Source organism: Bactrocera latifrons, unplaced genomic scaffold, assembly GCF_001853355.1.
Source record: "Bactrocera latifrons isolate USDA-ARS-PBARC rearing strain unplaced genomic scaffold, ASM185335v1 scaffold_157, whole genome shotgun sequence".
NCBI classification, from domain to species: domain Eukaryota; kingdom Metazoa; phylum Arthropoda; class Insecta; order Diptera; family Tephritidae; genus Bactrocera; species Bactrocera latifrons.
In genome coordinates, this window is record NW_017535041.1 from 396361 (window position 1) to 414797 (window position 18437).

Genomic DNA, 18437 nt, shown 5'->3' on the forward strand with positions numbered 1-18437 from the left:
CTACGTATCCTGCACTAGCATCAGCAGTTGCTTCTACTTCTTATGGAAGCCCAGCCACTTACGAACCAGCGCCACTACCTTACTCTGAAACCGTTCCTGCTTTGCCACCATCAATTTATCAGGACGCTCAATTTTCAACCGTTTATGCATCACCTGTACCGAATCCCACGGCTTATCCTGCACCAGAACCAGCAYCAGCCTCATATGATCCTGCTCCATTACCTTATTCARCATCCGAAGCTATTCCTGCTTCGGCACCAGCTGCGTATCAAGATACCTCTCAACAATCTCCATCTTATGCATCACCTGCACCGAGTCTAACTACTTATCCTGCACCAACACCAGCCTGCACCAACACCAGCACTTCTTATGGTAATCGGGATCAGTATTCGGTAGAAACTCTATCCTCTTACTCACCATCGAGTCAGTACCCTACAGCTACAGCCAATCAAGCTACAGATTCATATAGCGCACCTAGTCAACCTGCATATTCAGACGCTAATCAGAATCAAGCCGCGGCAATACCATCACCATATAGTGCTCCAGCTCCTGCTCCTTACTCAGTCTCTGATCAATATACGGCACCAGATCCAAACTYTTACGCGTCCACAAACCAAAATTCTAAACTTGGTCCCGATTCTTACCTCTATCCTAGTACAGCCCTAGMCACAGATCTAAGCTTACATTCTGCTCCTACTTCAGCATCGTTGTCATCRTCAATTCCTTACAMAGCGGAATATCCATTRCCTGCTCCTGTGGCCTTACCAGATCCTGCAATCGATTCCGCTARTTATACGCCGACATCTGCTTACTCGCCGACACCATCGCCGCCTGCATGTACGTGCGCATCAAATTCAGCGCAATCTGTTCCGTGGCGGTCTTCACAACCRAAAATTGCGTCGCTAAAATACGATATTCCTGCGATTATTGGAGGTCAAAATSATATTTCGGAAGCATATACACCAGACATCGATGCTTTAATTTCGAAATGGATTGATAGTAACCCCCTGATATCAAAGAATTGCTTGCAGTCTCTTGCGCCCTTTTATTATCAGCCTACTTATACGCTCATCGAATATAGAGGTTCGAAAGATCCACGTTCATATTAAAAAGTGACKTATAGACTGAACTGAAGTTTAGACTCGATTAATTTCCAATGTGATTCCTGTATGAATGTGTGTATGTAGTTGTAAGATTCCTCGACCCATTGGCATTGTTTATATATAAACATGTACCCATAATAGTTATTCTTTAAATATATAGAAAGCTTAATAAAGTCATATTTGAAAACAAAAGTATATATATTTTGGATCTTTTACACGTTGAATATATATTTGAGAACCTCGTAAGTTTTAATATACATAATAATTCCTTGCTTTAAAAGAACGATTCCAGATAGAAGTTCCAATCTATACGCAAAATAATGCCTCGATAATATAGAATACAAAGTMTACTCCATTTCAATACAAATCTCTAAGCCTGAACTTATTTTATCTAGTGAGCTCAGATTTAAAAGATATTAGGGTGGTTTTGTTACATTTAATTCATGTTATTCTTCACAAATGTTCCAAACTATTTGCTTTGGTGAAGGCTATTTTTAAGCCCGGTCGGATCGAGGCGACATTGTCAAGTTGGAGACATTTATAAAATAGGTTATAGAACAAACTTGTGTACATTGGGAAAACTATACATAACGGGAGATCTAAGGCATTTCATCATAGAGAGAACAACCTTTATAAATGAGTCAAGTTTATTAGAAGACCGTGGAGAGTCGATTCGGCTCCGTTCGCAGTAACTCGGACTGACGTATAGAACGATTTGGCATATTTTACGGCGAGATCAAAATATAGATTGTACAAAGCTGAAGTCGCTTGACCTTCCCAAGCGACATCTCTTCTTTCTATGGTCCCTTGAAAAGTTCCAAGAAGATCCGACGTTTTTGAGCCAACGATAACGATACGATGAGAAATGGGCCTCTCTGGTTCAATGGGTATGTTAACAAGAGTATTTAGGTACAAGAGCAACCTAAAAATATTCAAGATCTACTATTTCATCCAAAAAAAAAAAAATAATAATAATTTATGGAACCGTGGRATCATCGGTCTGTTTTTCTTCAAAAATGATGCCAGTGAGAACGCAACCGTCAATGGAGTCTATTATCTCGCCATGATAACCTACTAATCGGTTGAAATTGAAGCTCGTGATCTTGGCGGCATTCAACGAGACAGCCTCACTTCCCACACATCGCATCAATTTATGAATTTATTGAAAGAACACTTCAGTGAGCTGATAATTTCACGCTTTGAGCCTGTTAATTGGCCACCAAGATCGTGTGATATCACATTGTTAGACTTTTTTCTGTGGGGATAAATCTAAAGTCTATGCGAACAATCCCGTTTCGATTCAGGCCTCGGAGCAAGATATCACGCATGTCATTCGCCAGTTACCAATCGAAATGCTCGAAGGAGTCATCGAAAAGGGGACTCAATCATCTGAGATGTAGCCGCTGCCAACATTTGAAAGAGATAATCTTCAAAAAATAAATGCAAAGGATGTTATTTAGAATGATAATAACCATTCCTCATTAAATTTGATGTTCTATGTTTTTTTTTTTAAAGTACCGAACTACGAAATCCTGAGATTTATATGTTTGTTTCCTTTTTCGGTCGTTGAAAAATTTAGATATATAATTGTGTTTCAATATCAACCCGAAGAAGTTGTCTTTCACGATTTCACTAAAGAGATTTATTGAACAGTCAAAATTGAAGTTGAAGTAAAAGAAAGAAAGTCAAAGTATCGGATACTGCTAGGGATGGATATGGGGTTTATTTGGTAAAAGAGTAAAATCAAGCGGACTTTCCTATCTGTTCTCTTCACAAGTTCTCGGTTTTGTGTTGCTACCTTAGAATTTTCTATGATTTCTCTAGGTGATCTGGTGCCGAAACATTCAGAATGTTGGAAAAGGCTTTCGGTGATAAGTGTTTGACAGTGTTTTTGAATGGTACAAATTATTCAAGATGGGTCGAAAACGCATTGACGGCGAATCACGTCCTGGGCGGTCATCAACAGCATCTGATGATCAAAACGTTAATAAAATAAAGGAATCGGTGCTTGAGAATCAACAATTAATACTCAGAGATCTTACTGGCATCATTGGAATATCGGAAGAATCAGTGAAAGTCATTTTGAAAGACCATTTTGGCATAAGAAAAGTGAAAGCAAAAAATCACTCAACTCTTGGTATTTGCACAACCATAAGGTACCGTCGCATACTGCATTGATTCTTCTTGAGGTTTTTGTAAAATTTTAAACTTGTATCGTGCTGCTACCACCGTATTCGCCTGATCTAGCTCTGTGTGACTTTTGGCCATTCAAAAAACTCAAACGACCGTTCCGGCGAACCGGTTTGAGTCAACTCTTTCGAGAATTGAAAAAGACGTTGACACAATAAATTGGCGCATTTTTCTTAAAACAATCTATGTAACCTTTTAGTTATGAATTAGTGAAAATATTTCGGAGATTTTATGAATCTTCATATCACATTCCATAATATACATAGGCATACAATATTATCATATGACTTACCACTTAGTTTTGGTAATTATCAATGTCACATAGTCGGAAATTGTACTCACCTGAAAAAATACAAAATAATATCATATTTACTATTACTATTAGAATTAAAACATTTAAGGGCACGTATATTGGTAAAGAAATAGCTCAAGCATTTCATTCATACATATTTTTTAAAACACAAACGGTTCTTTATTAGCTCAGCGCCGAAGAATGTGGTACCAAAGCAGATATCAAGCGAACTTCGAGAGCCAAGAAGCACGTACTTTGGAGCAGTTGAAGACCAACGCCACCATAAGTGCATTGAATGATTACTGCACTAAGACACYTTCGGTAGGCAGTACACAGATTGTTCCCAAGTAGCGAAGGCACATAACCCGATAAGTATAATTCCTCTGCCACACACTATAAGTCTTTGACATAAAATTTAGTATAAAAGGTTCACGGCCGCCAGTTTAGTAGTATAACAAAACGACTACTCAGCAAATCAATTCAGATGCTTCAGCAAAAAATAAGTTATTTCGAAATGCGTTTTATTCTTTTTACTTATGCATTTATTGTGTCCGCTAATTCGGCTACCTATAACTTGAAATCACCGTCTACTTTGCCGCGTTATCTGAGTCCTGTACCATCTTCAGATCCCCAAGCACTAGTACCTTCCTATCAATATTCGGCACCAGCACCTGAACCTGCAGCCGYGACTTATGCAGCGCCAGCACCAGCACCCGCCTACGGAGCTTCGGCAATAGTACAACCACCTTGTGCGGGGGTGTCTGCCTCACTTCCTGAGCCATTACCGTATGCACCAGCTTTGCTGGCATCGGACTCATCGCCTTATATAGCTTCAGCACCGGTTTCAGCTCCTTACTCAGCACCAGAGCCAGTTCCAGTACCAACTCCACCACCAGCTCCTGTTACTTATGCAACACCTGCTCCTTACGCAACAGCTCCAGCGTCGATTCCTGATGCATATGCTCCGGTAGCATCAATTCAAGATGCCTATTTACCATCAGTGCCGGCCACATCTGCTTACGCAGCTCCAGGAATAGATCCCGTACCATCATCATGTCCTAATGCAGTCGCATCTGATACTTATGCAGCTCAGTCATCGGCTCAAGCTGCTTATGCAGCACCAGTAGACCCAACTCAAAATGTTTATGCAGCACCTGATCCAGCACCAGCTGATTACGCGGCTCCTGTACTCCGGGCAGCAACTTACACTGAACCAGATCCAGCTCCAGCACCTGCTCCGGCTGCTTACTCAGTACCATCACCAGCCCCACAAGCTTATAATGCTCCCGTACCTGCACCAGTCTCTTTTTATGCTGCTCCAAACCAAAGTGTCTCACCAGCCATATCCTCTTATCTAGCACCAACACAATCTGTCGTATCTTATGCTTCTCAGGCGGCCCCTCCAGCCCCTTGTGCCTCTCCAGTTCCGGCTCCAATTCCAGCTCCGGTGTCTTATGCTGCTCCTGAACCTGCTCAATCATCTTACGCTGCACCAGCACAGGGTTCCGCTCTTGCTTCATTGTCATCCTACACAGCTACTCCCCTCTCGCCTTATGAAAGCTCGGCGCCTGCTCCTGCTCCTTATTCAGTTCCGTCTCCAGGTCTGGTATCCTACGMCACTCCCGAACCTCCTCAACCAGCTTACGCTGCACCAGCACCCGCTGCCGCTCGTTATRCATCGTCATCTTACACAGCACYAGCCTCAACATCGCTTCCCGCCCCRTATGCAGCTTCAGCTCTATCGCTGTCCTATGCTGCACCTTCACCGCCTGCTTATGCTGCTCCTRAGCCAGTTCAACCATCTTATGCAGCACCAACACCGACTAACTCTGCTTATGCACTGCCATCTTACGTAGCACCAGCTCCAGCATCCCCTCCTACCTCATACCTATCCACAGCTCCAGCTCCAGTGTCCTATGCCGCACCTTCACCACCAGCACCAGCACCCGCACCTATTTTTCCCCCATATTCCAGTGCTGTTAAATACTATCAATGAACATAATATTATATGTTTAAAGTAGTTTCCGAAAAGATCAATAAATAAATCATTTTACAGCTCAACTGATCGTTCTTTTGTCTTTATATAATTAAGTTCACAAAAACTTGTGTTTTACTGAATTAAATGTATATACTACCTTAACAACTTTTTTTTTTCGAAGGAAGATGATTTTACCCTACTATCGGCATGAATCAACTTTCGCAGTAGCTCTTTTATTTGGTCCTCTATTGATCCTCGAGCTAGCCGCTTTAGATTAATCCGTTTACTGTATGAATTCGGCTTTCGAATGGCGGTCATGTCTTGAAAAACCACGTCAATATGCCTGTGAATCTTCACTGAGCTCAACTAAGAAGCAACCAAATTTAGGAAACAGCCAATTTATGATTGAGTTAAGTTTTGGTGGCACTTTCTTGGTAGACAATTTCATGTCATCTTTTTACCAGTGCTCGCAATCTGTCGAGCGATTAGTAGACATTCTTCAAGTTAAAACGATTGTTTTTACACTTTTAAATCTTTTTAAAAGTTTCCCAAAAATATTTAAAATAATTTTGATTAAATGTACCACTGCATATGTATAAGGACTGAGAATAAGCAATAGACCTMATATATTTCACTTGATTCAAAATTTGTTCGGTACCAAAAATTATTTACAATTATATATCATAAAATTCTAAATCAAATTTACTAAAAATTTTAATATTCATAAACTACACCAATAATTTCAGAGCGAAGCTTATTTTGTATTCCACAAAAATACTTTAGATAAAGCTTTGCATTATGTTACACAAGATGGTTTGTGTCGTTGCTATTAGCTTGTGCTKTACAGTTTAACAACCACTGATACGATCGCCTTTACAGCGATCGTTGAAAATTTTGCGATCGTATTCACCATTTCGAACAAATAACTATTACTGTGTACTAGCAACCGTACTTTTAGGTGATGTAGCCTATATCCACATAGTAAATTTTAGTTATTAATCAAAGTTCTTTTGAAAAAACACAATTTCTAAATAAGAACCCGAAATCAAAACTTTTCCTATCAGAAAGGTGAACAAAATGCCAATACTTCTTGAATAGGTTTAGCTTATTTATTACACAGAAAGTAATCAATCGTTCATTTGAAAGTAGCCAAATTTTTTATTAGGAAACTACAACATAATTAGATTTRTTTAAACTACATGAAAGCACCCGACTCTACCAGTTATCTCTGAGCCGTTGTTAATAAAAAGCTGGCCGTACATACCAAACTGTAGAGGTGGGCTTGCTCTTTGAACTTCAACAGCACAAGTACTATATCGTATCTAATAAACGTTTGGTGACTACCAATACTGTTGTGTTTTGTATAAAAAGTAGAAAACTCTTATTACTAATATAAAATGCAGACCGTTCAAGGGAAAGGAGTTGAATTACTCTCCAGTTCCGTCAAATACTCGGAGTTATGATAACAAGTTCTTCGAATCTGGAACTGCTGTAGAAGAGGCATTGCACCACAGTGGGCTCTAAACTTATGTCTTATATACAAGCTCATGGCGCGGTAATATGGTGGATGGTATTATTGAAACAGATCCTTATTAAACAGCCAGAATAGGTGCAATGGGATTTTTTGCTGAGGAATACGCACGCAATGAAAACTACCTCCAAAAAGGCTCTAAAGGTTATCCACGACATCCGCCAATATACATTAAAGTGAGGTATGAGGCATTGCTTACGGCCAGCCGACTCATTATTTTAAGCCATTTTATCATAATCCACCTTGTAAATGAAATCTTTGTAAAGTTGGCAATGCGACCGAGAAACGGAGACCCACGAGGAACAAACATACCGTTTTCATTCCACAGTAGAGAAGATTGGCACAATAGTTTTGTGATCGATAGTTCCAAAGACAAAATCTACATATTCATTGACGGATTAAAGAGTGAAAGAGGAACAGGTGCGGGTTCTTCTGCTGTAATCCGTAAACAGAAGGCAGATTCAAACTAAATGACTACAATTCAGTCTTTTGGGCTTTAATTAATAGCAGCTCACTTGGCATCTGGGCTTCTGTYTCAACCGGCAAGACCACTTAAGCAGCAATTAAGGTTTTCCCTAACGCCAATACTAAGTCTCATTGGCTTAGGTTTTGCAAACAGACAATAGATAGACYTTTAGTCAATAATTCGGTTAATATCTTTTGGGTACCCAATCATTTGGGAACAGAAAGAAAAGAAACGGCAGACGAGCTGCTCCGCTCGGGGGCTGTTAGAGACACAATGCTATGCTGCCCCAGGCCATTCAACCCTCTTCTAGGGTTATTTGAGCCAATGGACTCTAGTGGAACACCTCTGGTCTTGGAACACAAGCAATACACGGCATATCACAAGTTACTTAGGCGTAGTATTAATGGTGGACAGACCAAAAAGCTCCTATGCCTAGACAAAAGAGAGCTCCGTAACATTGTAGGGGTCATTACAGCACCTCCGAGAATGGGAAAAGTAGATTCGGCGACAAAAAATTATGTAACCGAATGCCCAGCCTTCCTATGTTCATGGAGAATAACATCTTCCTGAACCAATCTAAAGTTTTCTTGTACTTACCAAGTCCGAAACAACTTTCAATATCCGAACAAGACAGGAAGGTTTCGCTTTTGGTTATGTAATTAAAACAGTGCTTGACTCATACTCTTCAATAAAAGTAGATAACTTTGCCAACTACGTGAAGTTTTCATTCAAGAAAAGAGACAGAGTTACATAAGTTGTTTTGTTGTTTGTAAACACCCGAACTACRACAACTATTTCATTACCAACGCAAATAAGCAGTTGGTAAACATGACTACCGGCGTGCGAAAAACACGTACTTGCAGTTGAAGACCGTCGGCTTTGCGTAAGCTCAGGTGATAAGCGCTGAATTCTTTCTAATAACTGAMGAACGCACTTTGCCAAACTTTGCGAACACGGACCGACGAATAACGGTCAGATTGGTCCATTGAACCGAAGGCACATATTTTGGTGATAAGTAGTTGCTTTGGTGGTGAGGTCCGAAATTTGAATTTTACATTGGACTGTATTCAAATGGAGTATAAAAAGCCGGCGGCCCTGAAAACTTTAGTACATTCACTTTAAAGTTATTCGAGAATTCGCTTTACTAAAGCTTCAAGTCATAAGTATGTGGTTCATATTATTTGTTGGGAGCCTGATCACTTCTATGGCAAGCGGACTGTACACACCGATTTGCGCTGATGGCGGTTTACCCGTGTGTGCCACGAATGGCGTAGCATATCTTTACTTCGAAAACGAATGTAGACTCAATGCTTATATTTACAAGCAAATTTATCTTGGACATCGAGGTAAGCTTTATACTGCTTTTTGGGATATCTATGATACCACCCAGAAATTAAAAAAAAAGTGTATATTTCTTTCAGTTCCCATTAAAACGGACTTGGAAAACTGTTTACTAAACTGTCATGAAATTGTATGTCCAGTACTGTTTAAGCCTGTTTGTGCTCAGCAAGTGCCTGATGGAGCTGTGCGCACGGTGCCCAATGCCTGTCTCGTAAATCAGCTAATATGTTCAACTAAGCGACGTAAATATAAATTTTGATTTTAATTCCGAAAAATATTTATTCAATTTCTGAATTATTTACCWCTCCATAGACTGGAAAGTTATCGGCGAAGGACTCTGTGCGCCAACATTAAAACCACTAACAGATGAAGAGTATTCATTTACTTCACCACCATCTGAAGATTATCTTTCATCCGATCCGCAACCAATTTCGACATCCTATATTGCGTCATCCCCATACATAGGTCAGGAATACTCATCGCCGCCTTATTCTGATTCTTCATCGTATGCAGTTCAAGATCAAAGTGAAAATTACAGTGAATCAGCTCCTTATGCTACACCAGATAAAGCTTCAGTACAACCTACTCATGAGACAGCACAAGCAGCTCCTTACTCAGCTGCTGGTTCCGATCCTCTTCCATATACTGCTCCAGACCAAAGCCAAAGCTATCAAGCACCTTCAGATTCAGCACCTACAGATCAGAGCCAAAGCTATCAAGCACCTGCTCCAATCCCTGTTCCAATCACAGCACCTTATGTACCTCTTGACCAGAATCAAAACTATGTGGCGCCTACCGTTTCTGTACCAGTACCAGCACCAGCACCCCRTACCTACGCAACAGCGCCTGATTCAGAACAGGCACCATATGTAGCACTTGATCAGAGTCAGAAATGTGTTGCTCCTGCTGAAGTTCCGAAATCTTATTCAGTTCTGGAAACAATCCCATCCTCAGCACCATATGAAGTACAACCGCCTTCTGCACTCGACCAGAGTCTAAATTACGTAGTGCCAGTAGCACAGGATCCAGATGCAACTCAATATGAGGCACAGAAATCAGCCTGTCTCTTATACACATCTAGATGTGTATAAGAGACAGATATGAAGTACAACCGCCTTCTGCACTCGACCAGAGTCTAAATTACGTAGTGCCAGTAGCACAGGATCCAGATGCAACTCAATATGAGGCACAGAAATCAGCAATGGCACCTTATTCGGCAATTGACCAGAGTCCAACTTATCTAGCACCAGCTCCAGCACCCTTGCCCTATCCCGTACAAGAACCAGTCCCTGCTCCAGCACCAGCGCTTTACTCATCCCTTGACCAGGGTCAAAATTACACTGGCTCAGAACAGACACAAAGTTATGATGCACCATCTCCAGTTCCTGTTGCTCCTTATGAAGCCCAACAGCCATCACCAAMCGCTTATTCATCATCAGCCGTTGGTTCAGCTGTTGACCAAAGCCAAAGTTACGAAGTAAAAGCTCCAGCAGCTTGTGCCAATGGAGAAGTTCAGCAGATAGTTCCTTACTCTAATTCGCCATTAAATACTGATCCAGAACCTTACAGTGCTGCAGAACAGCCTGAAAATGACTTAGCACCAGCTTCTGTTTCTTACGCCTCAAAGTACCCAGATCCTGCGCCAACTGCAGCTCCGGACTCTTWTTCAGTACCTGATCTCACTCCTACACTGTACGTTAGTTCAGTGCAAGCGCCTGCTCCTTATGAAGCTCAACAACCAGCTCCCTATCCTTATGCTGCTAGTGATTCAGTACCGGTTACAGCTTCACAGAGCTCTTATGAAGCTCAACAACCAGCATCGGTTCCTGCGCCTACAGATTTGTCATATACTGATGCAGAGCAGTGTCAAAGTTACCCAAGCACTACACCTGCTCCAACTTCTGCATCTTATGCAAATACCGAAACAGCACCAGCTTATCAAGCGCAGGCACCTTCTACATGTTCTTGCATGACCTCAAATCAATATTCAGAATCGAAGACACCATTGTTATCAAACATTTACTCAAGACTTCCAGGATCCTTAGATTTGACGAAACTTTTTAAACAACTGCGCAGGCGCTTCGGAATGTTTGTTTATCAACCGAGATATACGCATATTATAATTAGTGATTAGACTAACTTGCGATGGTAATATKTATTTATTAGTGATAACCCATAATGGGTGCTAGCGTAGGCTTAATAATAAAGTGTGTTAAAAAAKCATATAAATTATTATTTATTTGGAGAATTTCAAGCTGTCAGTAAGCAAAATAATAGCATGCTTTCAGGCACTTTGGAAAAGATCTAGTTAATGGTGTAAGCCTTGACTAATAGCTGGGACACATTCATACTCTGATCAGAGAACGTATATTTATAGCAGAAAGAGACGTTCTCTGCTATAAATATACGTTCTCTGCTCTGATGTACGGTGCAGAGAACGTTTATCATATTATCTGTCCATGATAGACGTTCTCTGACTTTTGTCTACGTTCTCAGTTTTGTAACCACTGCAAAGCTTACAACTAAAGATATTGCGTGTTTGACTAACCTGCCACACTTGGTTGAAGTACGCTCACAAATCGAATCCAGCGAACACTGATCCTCGCCACCACCAATGGAATTGTAAACATTCTGATTCGTATCGAAGCAATAGCTACAACTACAATACGAATACTGCGAGCAGCAAAAGGACGAAGCCACCTCAGCGTCATCCAAATCTGTGATATGTATGGAACAATCACCATCACTGTTCGAACAACTCAGCTCACGTTCGGTGTATGAATGCGAAGAACGCGGTCGCGTGAGTGTATGACCTTCTGATGCAGGTGCGCTACGACGCGATCTACAAAATTACGAAAACAAAACGACAGCTCAACTCGGTGCACAACACGGTACAAGCGGGCATACTCACCTTTTGCTGCGCGTATCCACCGTCTCCACCACCACATTCCAGGTGCGATGTATCAGATAGAGTAGAAAGAGCATGCGCGACGTTTCACCATTCGGTGGCGCCGACGCTGGCGGCGTTTTACTGCGTCCATGACCGTGAATGTCATTGGTCGTGTGCTCACCGCGCCGACTTCTGTGCCGTGCTGGTAATGTTTTAGCTTTGCGTTGTGGCGCGCCGCCGTCACCATCGTCGCAGAGTGTTGAGTGATAGCGTGACTTTTGATTCCGCGGTGTAGTTGAAGCGCGTGATTTGCCCGTGTGGTTGTTGCTGTTGCTACTGAAAGCCGTTGAGCCGCGATGGACGGCGTGCGTCAGTGAATTTCCCATTATTGCAGCGGCATGTGAAGTGGCTAGAAAAAGAAGTAACATAAAGACTGTAGTATTCATTGCTTGAAGGTAGAATAARCATCTGTTGAATATTAAAATTAAAATTTAAAGAGATAAGCAAACTGAAATTAGATATGTTACCACTTGAGGGATGTCTGTGGAAAATAAGCAATCGAAAATTTGTTTAGAACTTCAACTGCTTTCTAGAATATACTTCTTGCTGCAACGCAGAGTAATCACCGCGTGAACTCAGTTTTGAGCGAAGTCAACCATAAATGAACACGCTATTGTAGTATTGCTAACCTATATATTGGTTAGTCGAAAAAGTCTTTTCGTTCTAATTTCTAATTAAATTTCAATTAATTTTTTTTATATTTATAATATTAAATAAATAGAAAATATGTTCCCTTTTTATCGAAAACTTTTTACCATTTTTTCGCTGGACATTATTCCATCAGTGTAAAACTTTCATCAGTGTAAGTCGAAATTCCGAAATTTCTAGAACGGAAGCAAACAAACCATTGTTGGGCTACACGAACTGATACAGCAACGTCTTCGTAAACTTCACAAATTTCATTGGTACCTTACGGGACATTCTTCCCTTTTTATGTAAAAATTTCGAAATATAGCAAATTTCTTCATTATTTTCAATCATTTTTGAACAGCTGTAAATTTTTTTCAACTTAACCGATTTTTTTTTTTGTTTTTCGTTTAAAGAAGCTTACAATCTCACCTTTCGAACACTATATGGTAGGACACAATGTGATTGATAGCATTGGGGATATACGACTGCAACGACACCGATCGTCAAAATACGAAAGGATTTTTTCGACTACTCAATATTAACGATTTTGTGAAACTTCATTCCAAACTTTTCTACTAATATATCTACAGCTTTGTAAAATTTCGAAAATCTAGGCCTTAGTGGTCTCTTATTTGTTTAACAGCTGCCAATGCTGATATGGTGAGATAGCAAGCTTTGATTGGATGGATCTTAGCACATTCTACCTATATAAAATTAAAACCCTGCCAACTGTTGCGCGTACCGTAAATAACCACACCTGCTCTCTCCATTCAACTCAGATCTGCTCTTTCTTTAGGGAAATGCATAATTTTCGCTTGCTCTCACTTAAAAAATAATTTAAGAAATTCCAACTTTGTAATAATTAAAGGCAGGACTTAACTCAAAGCTAACGAAATAAACATTATAACTCCAAAAGCAATATGTTGTAAGAAATTGCTAGATTTAATAAAACTAATCGTTAATTTAATGTTCAATTTCTAATTATACACAAGCATACATAGCAAGCTTGAATTGTTGCTTCATTTCACCGAACACCTAAGCACTCTGACCGCCTTTTTTAAGTACCCATTAAAATCGACACAAATGCTACCTGACGCTTTGCAGCTACGCTTTTCGAAGTCTTTCGCTCATTACTAACGATTTAACTTCAAAATCCTATGCCCACAATAGCTATCGCTTACATTCGCAACAACAACAAAAGCAAGCTGGTGAGTTGCTAATTTTATGCTATTTCATTATTTCGTGCCTTTTACATTTTTTGTTTTGTCATTTTTTTTTTTGGTTTTTTTTGTGATTTTTTGTTGTTGTTGTTTTGCAAACATGTTTTCTTTTCCGCGCCTTTGTTTTGATCAGCTCGACTTAGTTGTGTTTTTTCTTTTTGTTGTTTTTCTTGCTACTTGTTTGGCATTTTTATTTGTTCCTTTTTCTTCGTACATTCTGTTGTCCGCCTCATTTGTCTATCTGTCTTCATCATCACTTTACACATGCATTGTTCTATCAATTTCGTAATCGCCTGTTGTCGCTGCCGTTGAAATGTAAATCTATGCAATTTTCATGGGTCAAGCTTGACTGCGGCCTCTCAAGCCCACTTAAGTATGTACGAGTATGAGTATCGCAGTTTAGACCCCAAAATGTGTGGTTCTAATATGTTATTATTGTTGCAGTTACATTGCTAAAATTGCTAAGTGTGCTAAGTTCAATTGAGGCTATTGCAGTTGAGAGGGCAGCTACGAAAATTTAATCAAAGAAGTTCATACTTAGAGATTATCTATTAGAGCGGTATTGCATTCTTGAATTTGAAGTTATGAAATTAGTAGGATCTCATAATTCTGCTGAAAGGAGGCGTACACATTTTTAGTACCTCTTTCATCTGAATTGAAGACAAAAAATTTTTGTAGAGCGAATATTTGTTAAACCAGTCTTACGACAAAGACACTCGATGCTATTGATAGCGAGATTAGAAAATCCTCGACCAACCCTGAACGCACTGTTATTGATTTTTCACTTGTCTAAATGAAGCCGCTCTCCGGAGCAGCAATTCTACTGCTACCTAGATGGCTGCAATTTCAGCTTGGAAGAAACTGCAATAGTCAGGAAGTCTGAAACTGAAGTTGATAGAGAGCTCCCGACAGTGCTCAGTCCTTGCCACAAAGCTTTGACCCATTCGTAAATAAGCTAAGAAGCTCACTGCCCCTCTCCTCCAACTGCTTCTCCCCACCAATAGTTAACTCGTCAGTATATGGGCAGAGAAGCAGCCGCCAGAGTTCGGTTTAGCGACTCCACGATTTAGATTATCCGGTATTCAATCAAAGAGTGTGAGTCTAATAGCCACTTTCGCTGTTATTCACCTTCCGGCGATGGTCACGGCTATTATATTCAAAATTTTCTCAAGTTTCTTTGCAAGTGTGGTCTTTTCTAAAGCCCTCCACCACATAAAGACATTTGTCTAAATTATGTTTTCACAAAACCCTCAATACCCTGCCTAACTATTTTATACCAAGAAATTCGTATTAACCCTTGAGTTATGCGCTACTTTTTCTCTGACCTTGCTTTAACGGTAAAGTTTGACATATATATTCGTCTTACCGCGCACGATATGATTAATGTGAACATAAAATTTGCATTCGCTTCATTTGGATTTCGGCATGCTTTCTTTACTATGGTTTATTGTTCTGCTTCGGCAACTTGAACAATTAAATATGAAAAATATCTGCAAAAGACTTCAACCACACATATGTACATATAGTAGAAGTATATGATGGTAAAGTATGAATACATGATTAACTCTTGCTTTGCTTTACATTTATCTACACCATCTTAATCACAAACAGGTGTACGTATCAATTATGATGGATATGCTATGCGGTGGAAAGTCAAACGTCGGCAGGTAGAGAAGTAATTAGTTTCTTGTTTTAGTATTAAAAAATTGTTAGCGGTGATGAAAGATCTGTAATCATAAGTTGTCTTATTAAGCAACGAAGAGAGCTTTGAAAAGCCAAGAGTATAATGAACTGCTTTTGAAACCAGAACTAAGAACAAATTAGAAAAGTCCATAAATGGTAAAAGTGGTAAATATTCAGCCAGCTATTTTGAACACTTTCTGGTCAACTAGTCTTATTTCAACTGGCATTTGAAGAAAATATTAGTTGTAATTCTTGGACCATAGTAATAAAAGAATCAACCCAATGTTCTGATTGTAATGCTGAAAATGACTTAATGTTATCCTAAAAGTAGGCAGGGTTAGCATGCAAAGAAAAATATTGCCTACATTTAGGAAATTTTAGTCAATTTTCACACCTATTGCACAATGAATATTAATTTTTTATAAAGCAGCAATATACACGGATAGGCAGGCGGCTCTCCTAGCCTTGTCGTCGCCCATGACTAATTCCAGCATAGTCCTAAACTGCAATAAGGCACTGAGCTCACTAGAAGACACGCTCCACCTAGACTTGATGTGGGTTTCCGACCTCAGGAACGTTTTCAGCAACGAAAAGACAGACGAGTTGGCAAAGGCATGAGCTTTCCTAAACGAATACGAAGCAGATCTAATACCAAGCCCTCTAGGATCGACCAGCAGAGAGCTCAATGTACGTATGTAGTTGCAAAAAACTGATGGAAAAATAATTATAACAAAATGCAATATAACTAAACAGTTATGGCCAATATATGACAAGAAAGGCGGAATTGGCGGAGAATATGCATCCAAAATGGGTATGCGCTGCCAAGGCTATGAAATATTAGGATAGGGGCATAATAGRGACAATTTTTCACTTTTTCTATGAATGCTCAGCCCTATCGCAGATCCGACACAGAACACTTAGCATCCATCTAACACCAAACCTTGAATGTTTGTCTACAAAAAGCATATAGGACATTAGTAGCTTCATCGAAACCACAAAATAGTTTGAAAGAGAGAGTGCTAATTGAGCCAGAAAGGGCAGCACTCCAACCTACCTACTTATGACATATTTTATGCCTTATAAAGCCAGTAAACTTTATTTGAAAATTACTCAATGTCATGCTAAAAGTAGGCAGAAATAGCATGCAGGGAAAAGTGTTGCCTCCATTTAGAAAATTTTTAGCTAAGTTTCGCACCTATGTAAGCAATAATTTCATGATGATTAACTCTAAACTTGTTAATCCAAAAATTGTTATTTTTGCATAAAATATTTTCAAATAGAACTACTTTCAACGAAATTTAAAGATTTTTCAAGAAGTTGTACTCTCAATTACTATTCCTGTATTTTTTGAATTTTTTTATACGATTATACGACTCAATTTACATACTTACACCCTTACTGGCACAACAAAGCCAGTAAAATTTATCGTTTCAGACGAGTTCTTAGACATTGTTAAATATATATACTTAAGCATAAATTTATCACATAGCTTCAGGAAAATTAGATTTAAATGCACTTAGCAAGAAAACTAACACATTCGGTATGTCAATAGTCAAATAATAAGCATTAAGCAGCAATATTAGCGTAAGCGTTCAATTCCAGAAGCTCGAACGACAAAATGCTATATATAATAGTATATAAGTATTAACATTTCTACACCATTGAAAACTGTCCAAATGACATGGCATGAGACGTATGCAAAGTCAAGTGGAGTATTCGAGTTAAAGTCAATAAAGATGTACACTTAGATAGACTAAAGAGTTGATAATAAATTGCAGCAACAAAGAGATGARAAACTAAGAAAAGCAGTGATCTCGGTATCAAGTAAATTGAGGCATCATTGCTGCGTTGACTGTCTGTACCATAAGTGTAACAGCGACTTCAACAACATTTGATGATTACATAATAGCTCACTAATAATGCCAATCAGGAGGCCAATCTGCTTGCCAAGACTACTACTTGTGTGCACCGCAGACTGCCGCATAACACATCTAACAGACAAAACAATGTGGTCGCATTGACTGTTCACGTACGCGTAATTGAAGAAAATCGACGTCAGTTTAAAAGCAGCACTTCGCAATTGCTTCGGACTGCGTGCGCCGTTTATCTCTAGGCACGTATGTAGAGCGTTCTGATAGCGCGGAAATTGATTGAAAAGTTTCGCAAACACATATATATCAATTTGAAGTGGAATTTGTTGGGAAAATGCAGAATGCACTGAAAGCAGGCCAATACACTTGACTCGCCGCTGGCGGTTAATTTCAATTTATTGCATTGAAAATGTGTCGAACAAGCAATGTGGAAGAACGCATTTGCCTGCAGTTCCTCGGGACGCGGCAACTGGTTTGACGCTCGTAAATATTGTCTGCCAGACTGTGCGCTTATTTAAAATTCAAAGAATATATACTCGTATATGTATGTTTGCACTCCAATCCAGAGCGTTCTAACATCGCTCCAGTCAATTTGTTTGGCTAGTCGCAGGTGTGGCAGTTATGGCAACACATCGCAGCTCGAAATTTATAGTTCTGCTCTAGCATATGTACGTATGTGTACACAGCCTTAAGAACAGGGTGGTTGCATGTATATAGTTATTATGATAAATGCTGTTGCTACTCTTGCTTGCCAGACGCAGCTGCATCCTGTTCTATTTAATATGTATATTTGTATGTGCAATAGTTAGATTGATTTCAGGTTATCTGCCTGATTGTCGCACGTGTTTTAGCCCACAGCTACGCAATTGCCAAGTTTCGCACTTCGAATGTAAACGGTTAATTTAGAGTGGGATATGTTCCAAATCGTGAAGAAGCCTGCTGTGCGGGCTTATATGTATAATAAATACAAACATGTATGGGCATTTGTGAAAGGATTTTATAGCAGGTTGCCCAGTAAGGAAAAAGCGAGACAATGATTTTTAATATATTTATAAGTCAGTTTTATAACTTTGGATTTTTCACATGAATCCATGCAAAAAACGTTGTTCCTACATAATTTCTTATAAGAAGAAATTCCAAAATTCTGTTTAAAAAAAATTTTATTTTTTGAAATTTCAAAAA

General features: G+C 39.5%; 4 protein-coding genes across 8 annotated transcripts in view; 3 read left to right on the plus strand and 1 right to left on the minus strand.

Annotated features, from left to right (window-relative positions):
- The window catches only part of LOC108966189 (flocculation protein FLO11-like), a gene marked incomplete in the record, with an annotated part of 3143 nt that extends 1881 nt beyond the window's left edge, over positions 1–1262 (plus strand). Inside the window, 1 exon segment of the mRNA XM_018928958.1 lies at positions 1–1262. Coding sequence (XP_018784503.1) covers positions 1–1109 — 1109 coding nt within the window.
- The window catches only part of LOC108966188, a 113136-nt gene that overhangs the window by 77151 nt on the left and 17548 nt on the right, over positions 1–18437 (minus strand). For 3 of the 4 annotated variants that reach the window (XM_018928953.1, XM_018928955.1, XM_018928954.1), the window contains exons 2-3: positions 11813–12200; positions 11450–11743 (exon numbers count right to left, since the gene is read on the minus strand). In XM_018928953.1, the coding sequence (XP_018784498.1) occupies positions 11450–11743; positions 11813–12177 (659 nt within the window). In that variant the 5' untranslated portion in view covers positions 12178–12200. Of the gene's footprint in view, positions 1–11449; positions 11744–11812; positions 12201–18437 lie in introns of those variants that run through there. The other variant, XM_018928956.1, reaches the window with a different exon arrangement.
- LOC108966192 (extensin-2-like) lies at positions 4052–5646 on the plus strand. Its single transcript, XM_018928961.1, has 2 exons — positions 4052–5348; positions 5403–5646. Exons 1-2 carry the CDS (start codon positions 4070–4072, stop codon positions 5579–5581), a joined length of 1458 nt encoding a protein of 485 aa, XP_018784506.1. The 5' UTR covers positions 4052–4069; the 3' UTR covers positions 5582–5646.
- Positions 8696–11087, plus strand: LOC108966190 (BCL-6 corepressor-like protein 1). 2 transcript variants are annotated; one of them, XM_018928959.1, is made up of 4 exons: positions 8696–8906; positions 8982–9143; positions 9214–9947; positions 10088–11087. In XM_018928959.1, exons 1-4 carry the CDS (start codon positions 8726–8728, stop codon positions 11033–11035), a joined length of 2025 nt encoding a protein of 674 aa, XP_018784504.1. In that variant the 5' UTR covers positions 8696–8725; the 3' UTR covers positions 11036–11087. The 2 variants fall into 2 exon arrangements, with proteins under 2 accessions (XP_018784504.1, XP_018784505.1); XM_018928960.1 differs by having other exon boundaries at positions 9214–9859; positions 10000–11087.